Here is a 24,047-nt window from a genome sequence, read left to right as displayed (position 1 = left end):
CTGGTGTGCAGACTGGCTGGCCATGCTTGAGTTCCTGTCCTGGCTTCTGCAGAGATGGACTACGATCTGGGATTGTAAGATGGATAAACCCTTTCCTCCCAAATTTGGTCCTGGTGTTTTGTTGCACCAATAGAAACCCTAAAATGGTTGTGAACCACCTTGTGAGTGCTGGGAATCGAACCCAGGTCTCTGGAAGAACAGCCAGTGCTTTTTTTGTTTTTGTTTTACAAGACAGGGTTTCTCTGTGTAGCCCTGGCTGTCCTGGACCTCACTCTGTAGACCAGGCTGGCCTCAAACTCACAGGGATCTGATTGGCTTCTTTAAAATACTTAAAACATTTTTTTTTTCCCTTTTGGACAACGATTTGCTGACTCGTTGCGATGGATGGACTTCCTCTAGTAGCTAAGTGAGTCATTCTCCTTCCCAGGCTTTGAGGATTCGTCAAGATCTTGTCAAGTTTCTTCAACCTTCTCTGGCCTCAGCAGCTACTTCCAGCGCCAGCTTCCTCCCTTAGAGCACAAGTGTGGCCTGGTGTGGTGGGACACATGTAAAGCCCTGTATGGTGACTCCAGCTCTTGTCTTAATCTGTTTCCTCCCCAGGTTTACAAAATTGCTGCTCTTCTTGACGGTATGCCAGCCCTTCTTACCCAACTTTGCTACTGCTAGAAGGCTGTGTTGGGAAGAGTTTAATCAATAAGGAGAGAGAAGCCATATAGTAAGCCCAAATTGAGCTTAATATAATTTATCTAAAAAAAAAAAAAGTTTTAGGCTGGGCATGGTGGTTCATACCTTTAATTCTAGCACTTTGGAAGCAGACACAAGTGGGTCTGGGTGAGATGGAAGCCAGCCTGGTCTACAGAGTTTCAAGATAGCCAGGGCCTCACAGAGAAACCCTGTCTTGGAAAAAAAAAAGAAAAGAAAAGAAGAGAAAAGAAAAGATCCTTCTGTTTGAAACCATTTCCTTCCCTGCTGACAGGAGTCAAGGAAAGAAAAAGTTGAGGGTGGAGAGGAAGTGCCTGCTGGGAGCAGGGCTTGCCTTCCTCCAACCTTTCCCCATTTTAGCTGAAGACAATGAATAAAAATACCCACTCAAGCCCGGGCTACAGAGTGAGATCCCCGCTTGAAAACAAAGAAGGTGGAGGTTGTGGTTCAGTTGACAGGGTGCGCAGGAGGCACAGCACCTCAGACACCCATCTTGGTGGCACACTCCTGTAATCCCGGGAGTGCTGGGATTAAAGAGGTGCACCCCCCCCCACCCCCACCCCAAGGCAAGAGACTCCATCTCAAAACAAACCAACCCGCCACAGCAGAATAGAGAGAGAACAAAACCTAAGGTAAAGCCATGAGCTATTCTTACTTGAAACATAATGAAAACCTTACGATTTCCCTTCTCCTCGCTTCACACACACACACATACACACACACACACACATACACACATGCGCGCGCGCGCAGAATAATATGATTTCCTGGTTGCTCTCGAGCAGATCCACAGTGCTTTTTTTTTTTTTTTAATTGTGGGGCACCAAGTAACTCCTATCTTTCCTCTTCTTTGGCGGGTGCTGATGGTCACCAACACAACCAGTTCCCTGTGCCTGAGCGCCGACCAAACGTGACCCTCTCCCCTCCATTCCTGGCTTCCAACTCCACCCAAAGGCCCCATGAATCACGTCTTCGCAAGAGTTGCACTCCTAGGCAATGTGACTGAGCAAGATGGTCCTCTGCCCTAAGCCGAGACTAGGATAGGGCTCCATAGGACCCCCAACCCACGTGCTCCGAGCCTCCCTCCTCAGGAGCCACCTTCCGGTCAGGCGAAAACTACATTTCCCAGGGTGCATAGAGGCGGGTCCTTGCTTCAGGCAGGGGCCCCTGGCGGTGTGCCGTTCCGTCGCCTGTTCGGGGGCGCGCGAGCTAGCACGAGGACAGGACCAAAGACCCGGAATGAGTTTCCGCGTAGTTCCGCCGTGCCGTGTCTGGATGTGCTTGGCCGTGCCGGGCCAGGACAAGCGTGGGTGGGGGCCTGAGTTGGTGGTACTGGCGACAGGCGCTCGGGACAGCCCGAGTCTTGCTGAGGTCCCCGCCCCGTCCCGGCCGGGCGGGCCTGTCTGTCAGTCACTGGGGCGGAGGCAGCGACCGTAGCGGGGCCAAAGCCGGGAGGCGAACAGATCGCGGGCCAGGCGAACGGAGGGGACCTATCTCAGTCCCCCAACTCTACCGACTCTGCCCCAGACTCACGAAACTGCAACCCCGTGCTTCCTTGGACGTCTCCGTATCTCGCGAAGGGCTCTCTCCCGGGTGATCTCCCAGCCCCCCTGACCTCATAGCATCTAGAAGCTCGTCCAGACTGGGGTGTTATGGGTACAGGCCGTTGATTCTGTGACCCCTCACGGGCCAGGGCCTCTGTTTCCCCTATAGGCCTCCCTCCCCTATGACTTTTGATTCAAGGGACAGAGCTGTGACCTCCCACTAGGACCCTTGTCTGGGAGCACCTCACGGACGCCTCCCTTTTGGGAGCCGCCTTAGCAGGTCCCTTTCCGAAGAGCACATCTTTTGACCTCTGCAACCCACTCCCCCTCCAAACGAGGTGGGCAGGCCTCGGCAGCCATGCCCGCCCTGGGCATCCCCTCATCCCACCACTTCCCGGGTACTCAAGCCGGGGTCTAGCAGGGGGCCGACAGCCAAAGGGCTGGGGCAAGAGAGAGATCAGGGTCCACCTCCCTGCCAGGCAGGGAGCAAAGATGGAGCGGCGGGAGGAGCAGCTGGGGGCTGCAGGGGCTGGAGCAGCACCAGCCTTGGACTTCACTGTGGAGAACGTGGAGAAGGTATGAGGGCCTTGGGGTGGGCACTCCAGTGACAGAGCAGAAGTTCTGGGGACTGACACTAATGCCAAAGCTCAGACGCGGGCTCAGTGCCCGCTGGGATGATGCCCCCAGAGCACCTGGTATTTACCGTCTCTCTTGGGCAGCCGGCTTGGACAGCAGTGTTGCAGTGCCTAATGGGCTATTTTGGGCTTTCTGTAGACACAGGTCCCCTTTCGGATAGATACTCTAGGATCTTAGGTTGTTCCCTGTAGGGTACTGAAGGGCTTAGAATTATAACCAAATCGGCTCCTGCCCAGATCCAGGAGAAAAGCAGGAGTTCTGGAGGGAACCAGAAACTCACAAGACCTGCCACTCAGCCACCCCCACCCCCACCTTAGAAACCACACGGATGCTGAACGATTCTGGACCCAACTCACTTTTTTCAGTCAAAGGCTCACAAAGATATCTGGAGCTAAACCCATCTGAGTTATATGTTCATTCATCTTCAGAAAGGGTCTTTCCCTTATTGGATGGAAGTCAAACCGGTCCTGGACAGGCAGGAATGTGCCTGGCTCTCTTGTTTTGTGCTGGGTCCAAGGGGCTTGGCTCTGCTGGCAACTTTACAGGGCCCTTCCTTCCTTACCTGCCCACATGGCTTTCTGCCATGGCCTCCTTCCAGACTTCTCCACTGCCCAGGCCATCGTTTTCTATTCTATTCTTCTCCCAGCAGCCTGGAATGCAGGAATGCACCCATCCCACCCCCCCATACTCCCAAGGATGAGAGAGGTAGGGGTATCCTGCTGGATAGCAAGGGACAGTCATAGAAAAACATTTGTTGTTCTTGAGGCTTGTTTACCTAACAAATGTTGAGAATGCATATCTTCTGTTTCGGTCTCTTGTCTCCTTTTGCATCCCTGAGTGGCTGGCTGTACAAGGGACAGTAGCCATAACTGGCTTTCAGGGAGCGGGAGGGTACAGATTTGGTTAATCCTAGTTGGATGGAGTCCATTTAGGGAACCTGGCTGGCCCTTGGGGCTGGACAGTGTTGGCATGGTGGCACATGGTTTCATGTGCTGCCAGGGAGATGAGCCATTGTTTTCTCTCTGCATGAAGTCTCAATGGAGTTGGGCCTAGGGGATTCTGCTGCTGACAGCTCCCGGGTAGGCACTTGCTTAGGCTGCTTCTGGCCAAGGCCTCTCTGCATCATCTGATTGGAGACTTACTTGTACTCTCTGAAGATGTATGTTTCCACCCTTCCTTCCAGTGTATCCGTTCCAGAGCTACCTGGCCTGAAGCAGTCCTTCTCAGATTTCACACTGGCTTTAGTGCCAGCCTGTGGAGTGACCTCGGGATGATCCTGGGGGAGCAGATGGAGTTTGCTTGTTGGAATCAATGGGAGGAGCTGTATCTAAAGGGCCAGGCTCCTTCAGGCTGTTCTGTACTTGTCTGGAGCTTACATTTATCCCTGTGGAGTCATTCCCTCCTCCTAGGCCTTGCCCTTACATACCTCCCTGTGGGATGAGCCCAGCCCCGGCCTTTTCTGCTTTCCTGTGGAGAGTCCCTCTCAGAACCCATTTGTACTATAAGAAGAGAATATGATAGAGCATGGGCAAGATTCAGGCTTTCAAAAGGTCAGCCGAGCCCTGAGCTCTCCCTTCCTACTCACTCCATCTCCCCCCAAGTCAGGGAGAGGCAGCATCTTGCAGGACCAAGTCCCACCCTCTGTTCTGGGCTCTGGCAGGATCCAGAGTAGCCAGCACCTGCTCAGTCCTGTGCTGTCCTGCAGGCGCTGCACCAGCTCTACTACGACCCCAATATTGACAACAAGAACCTGGCTCAGAAGTGGCTGATGCAGGCCCAGGTCTCTCCACAGGCCTGGCACTTCAGCTGGCAGCTACTACAGCCAGACAAGGTGCCCGAGATCCAGTACTTTGGGGCCAGTGCCCTGCACATCAAGATCTCTCGCTACTGGAGCGACATCCCCACCGACCAGTATGAAAGCTTAAAGGCACAGCTCTTCACCCAGATCACCCGCTTCGCCAGCGGCTCCAAAATTGTGCTGACTAGGCTGTGCGTGGCGCTGGCCTCACTAGCTCTCAGCATGATGCCTGACGCTTGGCCATGTGCTGTGGCAGATATGGTTCGGCTCTTCCAGGCTGAGGACTCGCCGGTGGATAGCCAGGGCCGTTGCCTGGCCCTGCTAGAGTTGCTGACAGTACTGCCCGAGGAGTTTCAGACCAGCCGCTTGCCCCAGTACCGCAAAGGTCTGGTGCGGACCAGCCTGGCTGTGGAGTGTGGGGCTGTCTTCCCATTGCTGGAGCAACTGCTACAACAGCCCAGCTCTCCCAGCTGTGTGCGTCAGAAGGTGCTCAAGTGCTTCTCCAGTTGGGTGCAGCTGGAGGTACCCCTGCAGGACTGTGAGGCGCTCATTCAGGCTGCCTTCGCCGCTCTGCAGGACTCAGAGCTCTTTGACAGCAGCGTGGAGGCCATTGTCAATGCCATCTCCCAACCTGATGCCCAAAGGTGAGTTACTCTCCAGCTTCCCAGAAAGGGACCGCCCCATCCATCCCATAGGCATCAATGGGGTGTCTGTCATATGCGTCATCCTACGGAGACAAAAGATGCAGGCGAGACACGGTCCCTATTCTCATGGTGGCGAAAGTGAGGCAGACATTAAACAACTAAATTATCTGGTAGACCATTAACACATTGGCCTGCTCTCTTGCCCTCAGCCAGTCACTAAGTCCATAGCATCCTGCTCCCGGCCATATTGCAGATCTATTATTTCCAGTTTCTGTCACCACCTCCCTAATCCCAGCTGTTATTGCCTCTTTTCCCAGACTTTAGCAGAGATTTCTCGACAGTCTCCTGCTTGCCCCCTGACTGTACCCTCTATCAGCCCAATAGTCAGATTGACGGTCTGAAAATGAGGCTCTAATCTTTTCCTTTCCCACCAGTGGCTCTTCTCCATGTTTAAAGTTCAAACTCATCAGTGTAAGTCATAAAGATGCCTCCCCCACAAGGTGCACACCCCAGCTTCAGCTCACGTCACTCTCCTGACTTGCTGTGCTTCTATACGGTCCCGCTCCTTCCCAGCCCCTGAGCAGGAGCCTGGCGCATCACCAAGAAGTTCCCAGTGATTCTTAAGGCCAAGCCTGGTCTTCTCTACCGCGTCATCTTGAGCTCTTAAGTGAGATTCCTGGCTTTTCTTCCAAGCCCATAACGTGACCCCTTTATATATCCGTGTGCATATCCTCATTAGCCACTCAACTGCAAGGCCAGGGACTCGTCAAATCATGTAGGACCTTGGCAGCCAAGCTTGAGAGTTCTTTTCTTTTAAATAAGTGTTTGTTTGTTTGTTTGTTTGTTTTTTCTTTTTTGGTTTTTCGAGACAGGGTTTCTCTGTATAGCCCTGGCTGTCCTGGAACTCACTCTATAAACCACGCTGGCCTCGAACTCAGAAATCCGCCTGCCTCTGCCTCCCGAGTGCTGGGATTAAAGGCGTGCGCCACCACGCCCGGCTAAGTGTTTGTTTTTTAAGATATATTTATTTATTTTATGTCTGTGAGTACACTGTCGCTGTCTGCAGACACACTGAAAGAGGACATCTGATTCCTTTACAGATGGTTGTGAGGCACCATGTGGTTGCTGGCTGGTATTTGAACTCAGGACCTCTGGAAGAGCAGCCAGTGTTCTTAATCACTGAGCCATCTCTCCAACCCATTTTTTTTTTTTTTAAATTTCCATCCTGAAGGATTTTATACACTGTTGAGGCCAGGCAGTGATGACACACGCCTTTAATCCCAGCACTTGGGATACAGAGGCAGGTAGATTTCTGAGTTCAAGGCCAGCCTGGTCTACAGAGTAAGTTCCAGGACCATCAGGACTATACAGAGAAACCCTGTCTCGAAAAACCAAAAAGAAAAAAAAAAGGAAAAATGGTCTATTGGGATTCTTTTGGGTTTAAGTTGAGCTAGAAGAACAAGACTAGAGACCTGACCCTGACACTTGAGAGAGAGGTTTTGGGAATCCTAGGTAGAGATGGAGAGGGAAGCTGCTGAAAGCTGTGGAGGCGTGGCTAATGGCTCAAGCCTTGTCAATAGTTGTGTCTGAGTTTGAATTGCAGAATTTGTTTACTAACTGTGAGACCTTGAGTGAACCACTTCTAAGCAAAACTGGAGGCAATCATACAAAACACACAGGGTAATTGTAGTGTGGGAACAGGACGTTGTGTCCAAGCCGGCCCTTGGTATTCAGTAAAGAGTGTTTCGGTTCCTTGAGTAATGGCAGCTCTTTTGTGGCCTTTACTCAGGGCCGGAGATCAGCAGCTCCCATTAGTACATATGTGCTGTGCCACATGCTTTAAATTGGGGACTGTGTGTGATGATTTTGCCCTTCTACCATTTGTGATAAGTTTAATGGTAACCTTTTTTCCTTTAAGAGAGAAGCAGACAGTTACTGTTAAGCCGACTAAAGCTGTTTGCTTTAAGCCATTAAAGAACAGAAACTGTTACATGCAGTAGGCTAGAGCTGCTCCTACACACACACACACACACACACACACACACACACACACACAGGTAACATAGTCACTTGCTGTTCTTTAAAACTTGAAAGGGCTGTGGATATCAAGGCTTAGTAGTAGTGCTTGCTGAACATGTACAAGCCCTAGGTTCAATCCTACTACTAAAGGGGGGGGGGGGAGTAAAAGGATTTTGGCTGAAAACATGTTTTGGTATGAAAGTTAAATAAGAGAGCATGAGATATTGAGTGTGGTTGCCTGGTACTTCATATTGTCACTTGTATTTGTTAAGATTGGCTATTACCTTTGCAAGAATAGTTAGTGAAATACTGTGTTAGTAAGATGCTGGCTCCCTAGCGTAGGATAGATAACAAGTCTCTTGTGGAGGCTCTTGTGGCAGCATGAAGCTCAAGTGTACAGTGGGCTTAGGTAGTGGCTAAGGAGAACTATCAGGGTAAGTACCAGGGTGATGTTGGGTATCCTTGGATACACCCAAAGTTTACCCACCCAGCTTGTCTCAAGGGCTTTAGCAAGTAATTGATGCCCCTTCTCTTCTGAACGAATGAGCAAGCAAGGGGCCAGTGCGGAAACCCATAGCCTTCTAGGCGCCCATTGGTTGCAGCCCCTTGGTTGCTTAGCAACTCTTCCCATTTTCTCAGCTCTGCTCCCAGAGCTCTAATTGTAGGTCTGGGCTGAGCTCAGTGTGAGCGGCAGCCAAGACATCCCAACCAGCTCTGCTCCAGCTGCAGGAGCTGACCAGCTAGAGCCAGGCCTCGTAGACCTGCCTTGACCATGAAAGCCGTCCTCCCAGGCTTCCTTAGCAAGTCTAGAAACCTTCAAGGCCTCAGTCTCATTCTGTTTGCTCAGAGCGCTCAAGCACGCGTGGCAGGAAATCTACACCGGCAGTTTCCCCATGGGTGGGCTACAACAAGCCAGGAGTTGGCACTGGGGCTCTGCTCTGTCCAATCTAGCTTGCTATATTTGGCTTAAGAAAGTGACCTTCAGTAATTACCCTGGGTGATCTCGTCTATCTTTCCTGGTGTCCTGGTATTAACCTTCCCTCCAGCGGAGCATACACTCAAGTCATCTTTCTTTCTGTTCCCCTGCACTTGCTCCTGCTTCCTGGCTCTCTCCTTTGAATTTTCCCCCCAGAATACACCTTTTGTTTGTTTGTTTGTTTGTTTGGTTGGTTGGTTGGTTGGTTGGTTTGTTGTTTGTTTTTCAAGACATGATTTCTCTGTGTAGCACTGGCTGTCCTGGTACTCACTTCGTAGACCAGGCTGGCCTCGAATTTTTATCTTCTTGCCTTTGTCTCCCAAGCGTTGGGATTAAAGGTGTGGACCACCATGCTCATCTTTTGAAATACATTTTTAATGCCAGAATAACTTCTCATAGGGAACTGGGGAGAAGGGGAAGTGAACTGGATGGCGTGTTGGGGCTCCCGTCATAAGGACTGGAGATACAAACCGAGGTTTGCACTGATCCTCTGCGGGGAATTGTATTTGGGCCATGAAAGGGAAGCAGAGCTACAGTGGTTTAAGAGTTTCTCAATCTGATCTGTGTAAGTTGCTGTGTGACCTTGAGCAATCCTATGTGTCCTTCTAGTTTATGATGTCCTTGATTTATCCTATTTGAGACTCAAAACATGCAGAACCTTTACTGACTACCTTCTGCCTGCATAAACCGGCAGGTAGTAGATGCCTTGGAAGTCAGTAGGATGCTGTAGAGTTAGCCTCCATCTCAACTGCTAGAGAGCTTATGGGTCATAGCCTTGGCCCTGCCCCTGACTCTTTGTGTTTAAGCCTCGCCTGAAGGTACCCATTGTCTGGTGGTGCAGCCTGTGTCAGGATCCTGAGACTGAAGCAATCCCAGCTGTCTCCAGGCAACACCCCTTAGGGCTGTCTCTGAACTGGGGGTTTCTGGTATAGATAGCTTTTGCTAGCAGAATCTAGAATGGGGTTGTGAGAAGAAAGACAGCCTTCCTGGTCTGGCTGCCTCTTTATGTCCTTTCACCTCACTATATCCAAATGGTGTTGCCTAGCAACTTGCTTAGAGAAAATCCAAGTAACATGGACCCTCAGCCCCCCTTCCTGCCCAGGTACATAAATTGCTACAGCGACACTGCTTGGGACATCAGAGAGGTCCCAAACATCTGATTATCTCTTAGAGTATAACTTCCTCTGCTTCATTCTATCCCCCAAAAGTGGATGGAATAAGCCTGGTCTCCGTCCCCTTTGAGTCTTGGCTTTCTCTACCTGTTCTTGTGCTTCAGGACTCTGACCTGGACATTTTTCTCATCCCATACTTTCCTCCTGGTCAGCTCTTACTGACTCCTGAATCTATAGCTACCAGCTAACGATTCCCAAATCTGAGTCTTCCTCTGACCTCTACACTGGGCATCACTCTGACCTATACACTGGGCATCACTCTGACCTATACACTGGACATCACTCTGACCTATATACACTGGACATCACTCTGCCCTATATACACTGGGCATCACTCTGACCTATATACTGGACATCACTCTGACCTATACACTGTACATCACTCTGACCTATACACTGGGCATCACTCTGACCTATACACTGGACATCACTCTGACCTATACACTGGGCATCACTCTGACCTATACACTGGGCATCAGGGTTCTATGTCCTAATCTTTCTGAGAACTCCTATTTGAACTCCTTGTCTAATGCTGAGCTTCACCTCTTGTCAAAGTGTTCCTGCTCCTGTCTGCCTTCCCCATGTCTCAGTGATTCCGGAGTTGTCCTCTGTATTCAGCCAGTCATTATGTCCTGTCCGTCTTACCTGTTAGCTCTAAATTCAGCTAGTTCACTCCCATCATGTTGCCACCAGACAGCAAGAGTGGGACGGACTTGGTGGCAGCCAGTGAGAACTGGTGCCCTTGGGAGCTGTCACTACCTTTCAAAGTCTCCTTTAACAGTGTTCCTGACATGGACACCCTTGTCCAATGTCCCCTAACACTATGTTCCTTTCTTGGGGCTGCAGTAATGAAGCACCACAAACAGGTGGCCCTGAGTGACAGAAATTGCTACACAATTGTGGAAGCTAGATGTCTGAAATGGAGGTGTCATCCAGACTGTGCTCCCCCTGAAACCTTAGAAGACTTCTTCCCAGCCTCCTCCTGACTTCTGGTTTGCTGGCAGCTTTTGCATTCCTTGGCTTGCAGCTGCACAGCTTGAGTGTTTACCTTTCTCTGTACTTGGCATTGTCCCATGATGTCTCTGCCATCATATGGCTGTCTTGTAAGGACACGAGTCATGCTGGATTAGGAGCACACTTGCAGTATACTTTTATGTGCAATGATGCTTTTCCAAGTATCGCCCCATTTTCAGGTACGGGGGGGGGGTTATAAGATGCCAACATTATCTGTTTGCACAGGTGCACAATAGCCTTTGTGTAGTTCCTAAGGAGCTGTCTACCTTAGTTTTTGAGACTGGACCTCTCACTGGCTGGAGCTTACAAAGTAGGCTAGGCTGGCAGGCCAGTAAGCCCTTGGAATCCTCCTGTCTGTCTCCCCAGTACTGGCATCACAAGTACGCCAGCTTTTTTGATATGGGAGATCAAACTCCTGTCTTCATGATTATACGACATGAGCTATCTCCCCAGCCCTTCAACATGTCTTCTTAGGAGATTTTTCAACATGTAACAGTCTAGCCTCTGAGTCTTAAATTCATGTCACTATCATACACAGAACAGGATTCTCTTTATTCCAATTCCCTCCAAACATTAACCCATGACAGCATCAACTTCCAGCCCTACCAGAGGGGCTTCAAACTATAACTTGGACTTTCTTGTGCTCTTGCCCAGAGCTCTCCTGAAGATCTCTGACCTAAAGTTCTCAGCATGAGCAGCATCAAAGCAGCCTTGGCCTCTTTTTGATAGGAAGGCTTTGGTAAAGGCGGGGGAGATTGCCTTTCTCTCAAAGCTGGAGGGGCTGGGCAGATATCTCTGATGGATCACCTTACCTCATGCCTCTAGGTACGTGAACACACTCCTGAAACTCATCCCTCTGGTGCTGGGACTGCAGGAACAACTGCGGCAGGCAGTGCAGAATGGGGACATGGAGACCTCCCATGGCATCTGCCGTATTGCTGTGGCCCTGGGCGAGAACCACTCTCGGTAGGGAGCGGGGTGGCTGCTGGTGGGATGGCAGAGCCCATCAAAGGTTCAAGTTATGGACCCTCGTTGGGAAGGTACAGTGAACTAACTCTGCCCTTGCGCCTCACCCCTACCCTACAGGGCCTTGCTAGACCAAGTAGAGCACTGGCAGAGCTTCCTGGCACTCGTCAACATGATCATGTTCTGCACTGGCATCCCTGGCCACTATCCTGTCAATGAGACCACCAGTTCCCTCACTCTCACTTTCTGGTACACGCTGCAGGTATGTCTGTGTGACCCTTAGATGTATGGGGCCTTTACGAAAGAAGGTGGGTCACGGGCAGATGAGGCAGCCGAGGAGGCAGTCTGACTGTCTTTCCTGGCTCTCTCAGGATGACATTCTGTCCTTTGAGGCAGAGAAGCAGGCTGTGTACCAGCAGGTGTACCGGCCAGTCTACTTCCAGCTGGTGGACGTGCTTCTGCACAAGGCCCAGTTCCCTTCTGATGAGGAGTATGGATTCTGGTCCTCAGACGAAAAGGAGCAGTTCCGAATCTACAGGTGATGGCAGCAGGCCAACCCCAATGAAGTAAGGGGAGAAGCCAGACTCCCTGACTTCTAGGGTTCTTTTCTCTAGCCTATAGGCAATTTTGCAGGGTCATGAGGGTCCTTGGGTAGGCTCCTGGCTTACGGTAAAGATCCAGGCAGTATAAAAGGCCTTCTTCTGCTTTTCAGGGTGGACATCTCAGACACACTCATGTATGTCTATGAGATGCTGGGGGCTGAGCTGCTTAGCAACCTCTATGACAAGCTGGGCCGTTTGCTCACCAGCTCAGAGGAGCCCTACTCCTGGCAGGTACCTCCCAATCCTGATTTCCTCTGCCCTCCCTAAGTTGTTGCACCCTTCTTCTAAGTCAAGCCACGGTATCCTCTTTCCCCAGCACACAGAAGCCCTGCTCTATGGCTTCCAGTCCATTGCGGAGACCATCGATGTCAACTACTCTGATGTGGTACCAGGGCTCATTGGCCTCATCCCACGGATTAGCATCAGCAACGTGCAGTTGGCGGATACTGTCATGTTCACCATTGGTGAGGCCTGGCATACCTCCATGACTACGTTCTCAGAGCTACAGCACCCATCCCTAAGCATGGCTGGCCTGGGTCCTGGCCAAACTGAGAGAGATACATCTTCCCCCATACAGTCAGCACTGCAGCCAACTAACTGTCTGGCAAGTGCTGGGATCTTTTCTGCAGTGCACCGAGCTTCATCTCAGCGCTGCTAATCTGCTGTCGGTCAGTGGAGCGGCAGTAGCGCTGGGCCTCCGTCGAGTAATTCCTTTCTGCTTCTCAGTGATGAGGCTCACGCTCGAGCATTACCGCCCTCATGCCCACACTGTCCTCCGAGCTCTCTGGGTGGCCTGGAACTGGAACTTAATCATTCCTAAAGTCTTGCCTGCCTCAGAGAGCCTTTTCTTTCCTCTCTCTAGGAGCTCTGTCTGAATGGCTGGCTGACCACCCTGTCATGATCAACAGCGTTCTGCCCCTTGTGCTGCATGCCCTAGGCAATCCTGAGCTGTCTGTGTCATCTGTGTCGACCCTCAAAAAGATCTGCCGAGAGTGCAAGTATGACCTGCCGCCCTATGCTGCCAACATTGTAGCTGTCTCCCAGGTATGCAGGGGGTCCCTGGACGGGGCGGGGCCTCACAGTGCCCTGGCCCATACTGATTTGTTATTCTCTACCTCCAGGATGTGCTGATGAAGCAGATTCACAAGGTACGGCTCAAGCTTTCTAGGGGTCCCTTTGGGCTTTTGGTGGGGATCGCTCACCCCTTCTGCCTTCTCCTCGCCACTTGCCTCTTACCCTTGTCCTGACAACCCTTCCCGAGAAGGTCATTCTCCTCTCTGCTCATAAGCTGTGGTCCCTGTTTTCTGCCCCCACAGACAAGCCAGTGCATGTGGCTGATGCAGGCCCTGGGCTTCCTGCTGTCAGCCCTGCAGGTGGAGGAGATCCTGAAGAACCTGCACTCCCTCATCTCTCCCTACATCCAACAGCTGGAGAAGCTGGCAGAAGAGATAGTGAGTGAGCTCGAGGGCCTGGGGCAGTGCTGGGACTCAGGGGCTTCTCCGTCAGCATAGGAGTGTGGGGATGGTGGACTGTCATTCAGGCCTGGGGTTTCTCAGGCTGGGCCTGGGAGATCTGGAGCTTGATTCAATTCTCCCTATAGCCTAATCCCTCTAACAAGCTGGCCATTGTCCACATCTTGGGGCTTCTTTCCAACCTCTTTACCACACTGGACGTCAGTCATCATGAGGATGATCATGAAGGCCCTGAACTCCGGAAGTTGCCAGTGCCACAGGGACCCAACCCGGTAGGTGACATTGTCTTTGCTCCCCTTCCTCGTGGCTATGTCTTTGTCACCCTTCAAGTCTGTGGGTAATGTTAGCATTGCTCTCTGACCGCACAGAGGTCCTTTGGCCTTCCACCTCCTATGTGGCCACATCATTGCATCGCTTATCCCACGGATAATGTTTTCTCTGTCCTCATCCCGACGGGGTGATGTCATTGAGGTTTATTTGCCCCACCCCCCGGTACACACGGACATTATCCTTTGGTACCACTGAGCTGTATTCTGAGCTCATGTTCAACTCCTTCTCTTTAGGCTCTCCATCCTCATTCACTGCCCCCTGCAGGCACTCAGGATGCTCATGTGTCCACTCGTTCTTGAGAGGAAGTGCACAGAAAGATTCCTGCAGGGCAGAGTGATAAGCACTGTAATAATTTGGCATATTTTGGGCTGACTTCTTTGCCTTTTTGGTTTTTGTTTTTCTTTTGAGACAGGGTCTTGCTAGATAGCCCTGGCTGGCCTGGAACTTGCTATGTAAACAAAGATGGCCTGAGCTCAGAGATCCTCTTGCCTCTGCCTCCTGAGTGCTAGGATCAAAGGTGTTTGTAACTTGACAGTCTTGTTTTTGTGGTGTTAGAGATTGGACCTAGGGCCCTGGACACACTAGGCAAGCACTCTGCCACCTATCCACATCCCCAGCCCTTGAGGTGACCTGTCAAACTATATGACATGGGACAAGCTTCAGCTTCCCTCCCAAAGCTATGGCCACTGGGGTCTGCGGCTGCTCATTGCAGGACTGTTGGAGCAGAGGAGGCTTGAGTGAGATAGGTTGACAGATAGCAAAGTTCTACACAAGTGCTAGGGACTGCGTTAGCTATTGACCTTACACGTCCCCAGGTCTCCTCCTAGAAAAAAAGAAAGCCAGGGATACCCTGGCCTCAGCTCAGCTCTACACTTCGGCCTCAGTTACTACTTGGGCTCTAGGCCAAGCCTGGGCTCCCATGATCCCACAGAACCGCCCTTTTCTTCTATGGCAGTAATTGTCCTGCCTTCCCTATCTCCCAGGACCTCAGCCTGCTCTCTGCTCTGCCATAAGCTGCCCGTATCCATGCATCCCGTGGGGCTCCCTACCCCACGCACATTTGGTGAGACAGCACCTCCTCCTCACAGGGTAGCTAGCCTATTGCTTTGGTTTTTGTGAGCAGAAATGGATAGAGAGAGAGATTTCTGTTTTGTTTTGTTTGCAAAGCTGTCACAATTTTATCACGAGCTAAGGATGTCTCTGCTTTGTAGTTCTGAGTCTTATTCTGAAGTGACCTGCAGTTCAAGACATTCTTCTCTTTCATTGTTGGGGGTCTCAGCACATCACCTCTTGCCCCAGGGGTCCTAGGTCCCCAAATCCTCAGTGTGCAGTCAAGGGTGATGGGTTGAACCGTTGTCTCCTGCCTACTGCCAGGTCCCCGGGTGGCAGCTGAGTGGCGGTGGCATCTTCCTCCTCCCTGTGTCCTTAGGTGGTGGTTGTGCTGCAGCAGGTCTTCCAGCTCATCCAGAAGGTGCTGAGCAAGTGGCTGAATGACGCCCAGGTGGTTGAGGTGAGCCCTGGCCCTCACGGGCTGATTTTGGCCCAAAGGATTGCTTCCTCGCTGCTCCCTGCAGTGTGGTCTGGAGAGAACAAGGAGGGAAAGCCGCAACACTGACAGGAACAGGTGTCTTCTGGGAAGACACTCTCCCTTCCCCGACCACCACTGCTCCAGTATCACAGAAGTGCTTGGTCAGAGGAGAGTAGCCATAAGCCAAGTCACAGATGTCTGTCGTAGTGTCAGAGACCTGACTTTGGTTCCTGAGTTGAGATTTTGGTTGCTCTTACAGTCCTCTGAGAAGAAATGGTAGCCAAGTTAGTAGCAGGAATTAAGTGGCAAAGTTCGAGCCCATGCTCCTTTGTGGAGAGTTTTTTGCCCCTTCTTTTCAGCCCGAGGAGTAGGACACTTAATGTTGCTTGGTTTGCAGGGCTTGGCGAGACTTCTGGACAAGGTTTCTTTCTTAGGCCTCCCTCCCATGACCTGCTGACAAGAGTCTCCTTGCTTCCCTCCCCAGGCGGTATGCGCCATCTTTGAGAAGTCTGTTAAGACACTGCTGGATGACTTTGCCCCCATGGTGCCGCAGCTCTGTGAGATGCTGGGTCGGATGTACAGTACCGTTCCCCAGGCCTCTGCTCTTGACCTCACCCGGCAGGTAAGCCATCTGCTTTGGGCCATAGGTGGTCTGGGTATCATCTTGTTAGAGACCTGTCCCTGGGTGGGAATGTGTCAGATGGCTGCCATGGCTGGGGTCCCCACCTGTGTTCCAGGGATGTTGTCCTGGTGAGGCGGACCTCAGCTGACCAGCACCCCCTGCTTTGTTGTAGCTGGTCCACATCTTTGCCCACGAGCCTGCCCACTTTCCCCCAATAGAGGCCCTCTTCCTGCTGGTGACTTCCGTCACACTCAGTCTCTTCCAGCAAGGTAAGTGCCCATTAGGGTCTCTGCTGCCCATCAGGATCTCTGCCACCACCACCGCCGCCGCCTCTGCTTCCTCCACTGGGGAGCCAAAGCTACCCCACTCTGTTCTTGATACCCTGGTCACACATGGGACTTGATGGGAAACTTGGGGAATGAAGCACAGCACAATTGTTACCTATAGGTAGTTGACACTTCAGGTTGAAGTGGACAAAATGGTGAATGGTATCTTATAGCCTGCCTGCGTTCCAGACCAGCCTGGATACCCGGGGAAGCTGGGCTCAGACTCTGAGTGACTTGGGTCACTAGTCTGGCTCATTGCCTTTGGGATATAGTAAGAAGAAGTTGGAGGAGCATGGCCTTTGAAACCAGGGAGACCTAGAATCTAAGGCAGAACCACCAAACTAGTTGTGTGGCCTTGGGCAAGTCACGTCCCTTCACTGAACCTCATTTCCATGTCCGTTCAGGGACTCTGGGTCCTTGGGTCCTGGCTTGGGCTTTTGCATATGAAGTACTCAAGTGCTGATTCCTCTTTTCATATCAAAATTTAGTCCTTTCAGAGCCCAAAGTGCCTTCAGGAGTGGTCCCAGTCCCTCTTTCTGTGGCCTTCTGCCTGAGAAAGTTGGGAAGTGGCCTTCAGGCTTCCTGTCTAACCTGGATTCTAACCTGGCACAGAGGCAATGCTACTCTGTCAGTCCCACGAGCCTAGCCTGGATTTGAGCTTTGAGGTTGAGCAGAGGTGTCCGCTGGAGCCCGGAGTGCTCACATCTCCTATGGTTAGTGTCTGGTCCCTTGTAGGCCATGGCACAGATCCAGAGTGTGACTGTCCTCTGCTCCATCTCTCCTGTTCCTTGTGCCCCCTTTCCGGATGAGTCCCAGTGATCCTGGGTCTTTTCATCCCTCAGCGGGTCCGCTCCTCCCCCCCGCCCCCCTCCACGAGCCCTTTCTCAGTTTAGGCTCTGCCTCACTTAACTCCATAAACTCCTGTGCACATGCGCCCCTCTCTCCAGCCCATCCAGCATCCAGCAATCATACTGTACTTCATAAAACAATAATATGACCACTTTTCCTCTCTGGCCTAACCCGTTCAGATGCTGCCACCCTCAGGTTATTGTCACATCCCCACAGGACCAAGCTCTGGTGTATCTCTAAAGTTCTCTCCTGATGGGAGCAATCAAGCCACACTGACTCTTTTTACCATGCCCTATTTGAACTCTGCGAGTTGCTCCTCCAATTGGAAAGTGCTACGCCCCTGACTGGGTGGACTCTCACTCATTCATTCCCTAGACAGAAGGCAGGCGTTACTCCTCAGACAAGGGACTCTGAGATAGAGCTGGGCCCCTTGTAGCTATGAACAAAAACTCCACACTTACACTGCTGATATAAAGCACAGGCCATGAGATTAATAATCTCCGTGTCTGTCTTTCTTCATGGACTGAACTTTCTTGGGTCAGGATTGCATCTCCTCTACTACAGTTCTCTACCACAGTCCCTGAATCCAGAATGAGGCACTGTTGAATCAAGGAGGGCTCCCTGCCCCACACATCTGGCCCAAGCAGTCAGGGAACGGTACACTGACCACACTGTTCTAATATGGCACATCAGACCCTTCCAGGACCTGAGTGACGCAGACTTCAGAGAGAGAGGATCAGCCTCGGGTCGTGGCTCCTCGTAGCCTGGGGAAGGAGGCAAAGGAGAGGTTATGTGTCACAGGTGGGGAAACAGAACACCTGTGACTTACACAAGATCACACGGCTACTCATGGTATCTCAGGCAGGTGCCTTCCTACTACATCCCACTGAGAGTGGAGAAGCCAGGGGTGGGAACAGCAGGCACATGCCCTGCTCTTCCTCCAGGATTGTTCAAAGCCGAGGCAGGGAGAGCCAACATTGTTATTTGTCAGAGTTGTTGGTTGTCTTGTTGGGTAGGATAGTCCCCATACCTGGTTTGCTATTCCAGTTTCAGTCTAACTCAAGCCTTTGCCTTCCCGCTGGGTCCTGCATGGGGTGACACAATGACTGTTTTCCTCTTTTGGTATGTCCAGATACTAGGAGCTGCCCTCAGTCCTGAGTCTGGCTATCTCCCAAGTCTGCCATGCGGAGGGACTTTGCTGGGTTGGGGCTCTCTTTTATTACCTTAAGATGAAGTTTATTCCCCTGACCCTACTGATGACTGGGCAGCCTTGTAGCACCCAGGGTCCTGCCCTGCCTAAATAAGAGTACTTTAGCTTAAGCAAACAAAAGTCTTATCTTAGCCAGACCAAGAGCCCTAAAGCCATCCAACTCAAGGGGACACTTACTCAAGGTCTCATGCCCTGGACTTCCCAGGGCCTCCAGCCAAGCCTCAAAACGAAGTGCCATGGACTAACCTACAGCCAGCTGTGCCCTCCACTTAGATGGTTGTGATAGGGAAGTATATGCCAAGAAACAGTATAGGGCTACCCCGGCCAATCAGAGCCACAGCAAGAGTGTGGAGACTGTTCCCCAAGCTCTGTGGAGTCTAGAATTGTTTGAGCACCAAGAAGTCACTGCGGGACTGGCTTGAGGTGGAACGGGGAGTAGGTGGAAGGTCCCTGGGGGAGCTGGGGCAGGCCCGTCCTTCACTCTGCCGTCTCTTTCTGTTGGGCTTCTCCCAGTTCATGGTTTTTGTATGTTTTGTTTCTTTATCTTGCTTCCTGCTGCTCATGTGCCCCATGCTGTCTGCCGCGGGCTCTCAGTCCCACATAACTATATGAGGTTGAGTTGCTGTTTGTATAATTTTTTCTTAAGTTCCATCTTTATTATATTTTAGGGCCCAGGGATCATCCTGATATTGTTGATTCATTTATGCAACTCCTGGCACAGGTGTGTTTTAGTTTTATTCATTCACGTTCTGTTCTCTCTCTCTCTCTCTCTCTTTCTCTTATGTTGAAATTCAATTTAAGCCTATTTTTAGCTTTCTGTTGACAAATTTTTTTTTCTGTTCAGTTGAATAGAGTTTCTTCATCTGTTTCCGTGGAAGTTGACAACCCAACATCCCCCTTTAGTGCCCCTTTGCCTCAACTAGCTCAGTCACCTACAAAGACCAGAGAGGCTGATCCTGAAGGGAGGGAAGGAAACGGGAGGGGGTGGCGACTGTACCCAACAGTTCCTGTGTGGCCGGCTTACCCAGAACTGTCAAGAGTAGGGTTGAAGTTGAAGGGCCTGGGCTTCACTGTCTCCGTGCTCCCGCCGGGGACTGCCTGCCTGAGTGCTCCCAGCTTGCTCCTAAGAGGTAGGCTGGGAGCACCTCCAAAGAGCAGAGTTCAAGGCGAATGTGCACTGTGCAGTCCAGAGTGCATCTGGTGGAGAGGTTGTGCTGCTGGAGGTGGGGTCCAGGCTCCACTTTGAGACCTCCCTAGGATGTGTTTGTGTGTCTGGGGTGTGCTCTCAAGTATGTTGACCTTAATTTATATGTTTGGAGTTTGGTTTTAGAAAGGAACAGAAGTCATCTGGTATAATTAGGCATTGTGCTGGACACTGAGATAGGTGTGAATCCGATGGGATGAGTGATGAGGAGGGCGGCCCCTACATTGAATGTATGTGGACATGTGATATGTTAGACAGTTGATGGATATTGACTATGGATATGTGTTGGTTCTGTGTGTGTGTGTGTTTGAACTGGAGAGGTGAGTTTTTGATGAGAATAAGAATGTGTTGTGAGATGTTGGCATGCCAACATTGAATGAACATGGCTTGGCAGATGTGTCAGGCTATGGGCGGGTGGAGGTAGGTGTGATGGGTTCTCTGTGAGAGAGTCCCTGTGGACTGGAAGGGTTCTGTGAGTTGGAGTTAATGGGTATCTTTCTGCTTGCTTATCCCACAGGGCATCCACTGAGTTTGTAGTAATGCTGTGACTCTGATAGAATATGAGCACATGCAGTGGGTGTGGTTCTTGCTCTCCTGGAGCCTACAGTCCGGTGGGGATATGGGAGAAGGAGTGAAGAATGCTGGTATTCTGGCCCTGGATGGGCATGCGTGCGGGTGTCTGTGAAGGTGTGTTTTTGGCCAGGAGGGTGTATTTGCGGGTATGTTGGTATGGTCTACCTGTGGGAGAGGGCTGTTTGTGTGTGGATGGTTTGGGATATATGAGGGTTGGGTGTGTAATGGGAATGAAAGCATGCTGTAAATGCAGAAGAGTGTCTGTGAAGGTGTAACAGGTGTGCAGGAAGAGCATTTCAGGGTGGGGCATATGTAGGGTTGTTTGCATTTATATAAACATGGAGGTATCGAGTGGGTATTCATGAGGGGCTGGAAGGGTCTATGTGATGTGTGCTGGGGGCAGTGTTTAAGGACTGCTGGAGTTGTGCCGAACGTCTTCTGCGACTCAAGGATGTGCCAACCATGTCTAGTAGCCCTCGGGGCAGGCCGTCTGCCCCCATCCACCTGCTACCCCCATGGCAGCACTGGCTCCTAGGATGGGGGATGGCTCAGAAGACCCTGACCAGAGAGCATCCTGGAGGAAAGAAGGGATGAGGGATCCAGATCTCCTGTTCTACTTTTCCTCTTCCTGAAGGGTGTGGGAGTGGATGCTGGACTGGATCTTCGTGTCCAATTGCTAACTCTTCTTCCTGCCACCCTTCCACAAGCCTGAGAGGCTCCACTTCTGTGATTCAAAACACAGTCATTACCAGCTACCTGGAACCTTTGGGAAGGGAGGGGGAAGCTGTTTGCTTAGCGGGTGATTGGGACCTAAACACTCTTACCTGTGCATTCAGGTCTACCTACTGTACATTCAGCATCCCTGGGGCAGCTCCTTACTTGACTGAACTCTGGGGTGATGTGGGTTCCTCAGAGATCTGGGTGGCATATCCTGTACCTAGGATACGTGAAGTTAGGAGACTGGGTGGCAGGTGAGTGGGAGGATGGTCCTTGGAGCTGGCTGGGGCTGGGCTTACCAGCTCCACCTCCTGCAGGCTTTGAAGCGGAAGCCAGATTTGTTCCTGTGTGAGCGACTGGATGTCAAAGCTGTGTTCCAGTGTGGTAAGTGGGGCCAAGTGGAAAGTCGGACCTGGGGTTCCCCTGCATCACTAGGCCCCATCTGACTTACCTCTCCCTCTCCCACAGCTGTGCTGGCCCTCAAGTTCCCTGAGGCACCTACTGTCAAGGCCTCCTGTGGCTTCTTTGTGAGTCCCATGCTGACCCCTGATTCCCCCCAGTACTCGGAGGGTAGGGGTGTGGTGTGCAGATCTTGACCTCGGAGAGGTGGGAAGGCGCTGGGGCTGACAGGCTTCTCACCTGCAGACTGAGCTGCTGCCTCGATGTGGGGAAATAGAGTCTGTGGGGAAAGTGGTACAGGAAGATGGCCGTATGCTGCTCATAGCAGTGCTGGAGGTGAGCTGGAGTACGTGGTTGGGTGTGGGGAGACCTTCACTGCTGAGGCGGCTGGCATTGTGTTGTGGGGACAGGGGGTTGCTGAATCTTTGGTTTCCTGAGTTCTCCGACTGATTCTCCCACCGTTTAATGTTTGAACGTTGCTGTGAGGACCTACAGGCTCTTAAAAGCTAGTGCTCACTTACACAGCTTGGCTGTGGGTGTAGCCCAGAGAGCCTGTGATATGGCTAGACCTCCTTGCTACAGAGGAGACAGGCTCTGGTGCACTGAGAACTCCTCTTCCTCAGGCCATCGGGGGCCAGGCCTCCCGTAGCCTCATGGACTGTTTTGCCGACATCCTGTTCGCCCTGAACAAACACTGCTTCAGCCTCCTGAGCATGTGGATCAAGGAGGCTCTGCAGCCACCTGGTTTTCCATCTGCCCGTCTCAGCCCTGAGCAGAAGGACACCTTTAGCCAGCAGATACTTCGGTGAGCAGAGCTGGCGTGGGCCTGAGCTGGGGTGTGGATGTGATGGTGTTGTCAGACAAAGCTGATATGCTCTCCCTTCCCTCCAGTGAGCGAGTAAACAAGAGACGGGTGAAGGAGATGGTGAAGGAATTTACACTGCTCTGCCGGGGGCTACATGGCACAGACTACACAGCTGACTACTGAGGGACATGTGTGTCCCGCCTCACCCCTTCTTACCCCTTCCTGTTCCCAAAGAGTAAACCTGGACTCTTACTGCTGCCTCTGCCTCCTTTCTCCGTCCTCCATCACCTACATGGACCCAGGCCTGACGGAAGAATGGAAAGATGCTCGGACCCAGGCCTTGGTTTAGAATAGTGGGGACATAGGGAGGGTGTGGTACCAAATGCCTTTAATCCTAGCCCTTGGGAGGCAAAGGCCAGCGGACCTGTGTAAGTTCAAGGTCAGCCTGGTCTATCTACACAGTGAGTTCCACGATATCCAGCGCTGAATAATGAGAACCTGTCTCAAAAAACAAAACAAACAAAGAATGGAGTAGACACCTAGCTCTCAGGGAGGGTATTATCATCCAAGCTGCCTCGCCTGGAACCAAATACTGCCTGTTCTTGCTCACCGGGTGAGAGGCTACAGTACTGCAGCAGCAGCAGCCCATATAGACTCCCGTTAGATTCATGCATACATTTAGCAACTTAATCTGAGTACTAGGTCCCTGGTTCTAAGCCAAACAAAGGCTGGCCCCATCGTAGCTAATGTACTCAGTAGAGAATGGGTTCGGAATGGCTCTGTGGAGAAAGTTGCATTTCTGTTGAGACTATGTGCCTTCAGGATCCACCTGGGGTATGGGAAGAAATGGTGTGGAGATTAGATTTCCAGGATGGATGTGTGATATGGTATTTTGTTTTTATTTATGTTCATTTATATTGAGTACATTTCAAGGGGTCAGAGAGCTGGGCTGTGGCCAGTGTACCACCTGCACCTTGATAAGGTGTTTTAGAACACCACTTGCACGTGGTCAGGAGGGCTGTAGAAAGTAGGGTGGAGTGAGAGGAACTGGAAGGCCTTTCATCCCTTAAAGGAGGAATAAGGGTTACCTAATGTGTACCCCTAGCTCTCCCTCTTAGCACCTTTAACACAGATCAGATCAGCCCGTCAGGACCACGGACAGCGCACGGCAGCCGGACTCCTTCCTTTACTTTCTCTGTAGTTCTGTCTGCCCTGCCCTTCTTTCTGGTTACCCATCAGTAAGATCAAAAGAACGGGCTGAGTTCTCCCCACTCCCATCTATGACATCTGAGTCCACTTGCTGGATAGGTAACTGCATCCCATCCTCTGATCTTCCCCAGCTTTTGTACCGATTCTGCCTTTCATTCTTTTCCATCCAGTGTCTTCCGCAGCCAGCTAGTAGCATCAGTGTCTTCCACTTCATTATTTATCCCACTCCTCAGTCCCAATTAAAAAAAATATATGTGTATGTGTGTATGGCTGAATTTATATCTGCGCACCACCTGAGTATAGTTCCCTGCAGGTATTAGGAAAGGGACCTCCTAGAACTGGAGTTACACATAGTTATGAGCCACCATGTGGGTGGTGGTAACTGAACCCACTGCAAAAACAGCAAGTGCTCTTAGCCACTGAAGCATTTCTCCAGCCCCGTTAGTCCCATTCCCACAGTCCTGATTTCTCAGCTCTCCTGGAGGATGCAGAGATGCGCCACATGTTTTCAGTCCTTTTTCCCTACGGCATCACGTGAAGAGAGTCTTCCTCTCCCATCCCTCCTTATGATAAGAAGTCGTGTGGGAGAATGTGGGATATAGCTCAGTCCTTGCTTACCATGCAGGAGGCCCCAGGTTCAGTCCCAAGGAGGTGGGGTGAGAGAATAAATTCGGGCTCTAAAGCCCAGTTTCTAGAACCAGCAGACATGGCTTTGTTTTGTTTCCTTATC

General features: G+C 51.4%; 1 protein-coding gene across 2 annotated transcripts; it reads left to right on the top strand.

The window, feature by feature from the left end:
- The first annotated feature begins 1,949 nt into the window (after window positions 1-1,949).
- Window positions 1,950-22,360, top strand: Ipo13 (importin 13). 2 transcript variants are annotated; one of them, XM_021159788.2, is made up of 20 exons: window positions 1,950-2,822; window positions 4,588-5,324; window positions 11,331-11,471; window positions 11,592-11,733; window positions 11,843-12,009; window positions 12,184-12,304; window positions 12,390-12,537; window positions 12,936-13,117; window positions 13,195-13,221; window positions 13,390-13,524; window positions 13,674-13,817; window positions 15,305-15,385; window positions 15,888-16,025; window positions 16,198-16,294; window positions 19,079-19,131; window positions 21,222-21,288; window positions 21,373-21,431; window positions 21,550-21,639; window positions 21,927-22,108; window positions 22,195-22,360. In XM_021159788.2, exons 1-20 carry the CDS (start codon window positions 2,739-2,741, stop codon window positions 22,289-22,291), a joined length of 2,892 nt encoding a protein of 963 aa, XP_021015447.1. In that variant the 5' UTR covers window positions 1,950-2,738; the 3' UTR covers window positions 22,292-22,360. The 2 variants fall into 2 exon arrangements, with proteins under 2 accessions (XP_021015447.1, XP_021015450.1); XM_021159791.2 differs by having other exon boundaries at window positions 22,007-22,108; window positions 22,195-22,286.
- The last annotated feature ends 1,687 nt before the right edge of the window (window positions 22,361-24,047 follow it).

Source organism: Mus caroli, chromosome 4 (assembly GCF_900094665.2).
Source record: "Mus caroli chromosome 4, CAROLI_EIJ_v1.1, whole genome shotgun sequence".
Lineage (NCBI taxonomy): Eukaryota > Metazoa > Chordata > Mammalia > Rodentia > Muridae > Mus > Mus caroli.
Note: the sequence above shows the minus strand (reverse complement) of the source record. Positions and strands in the feature narration are given on the sequence as shown.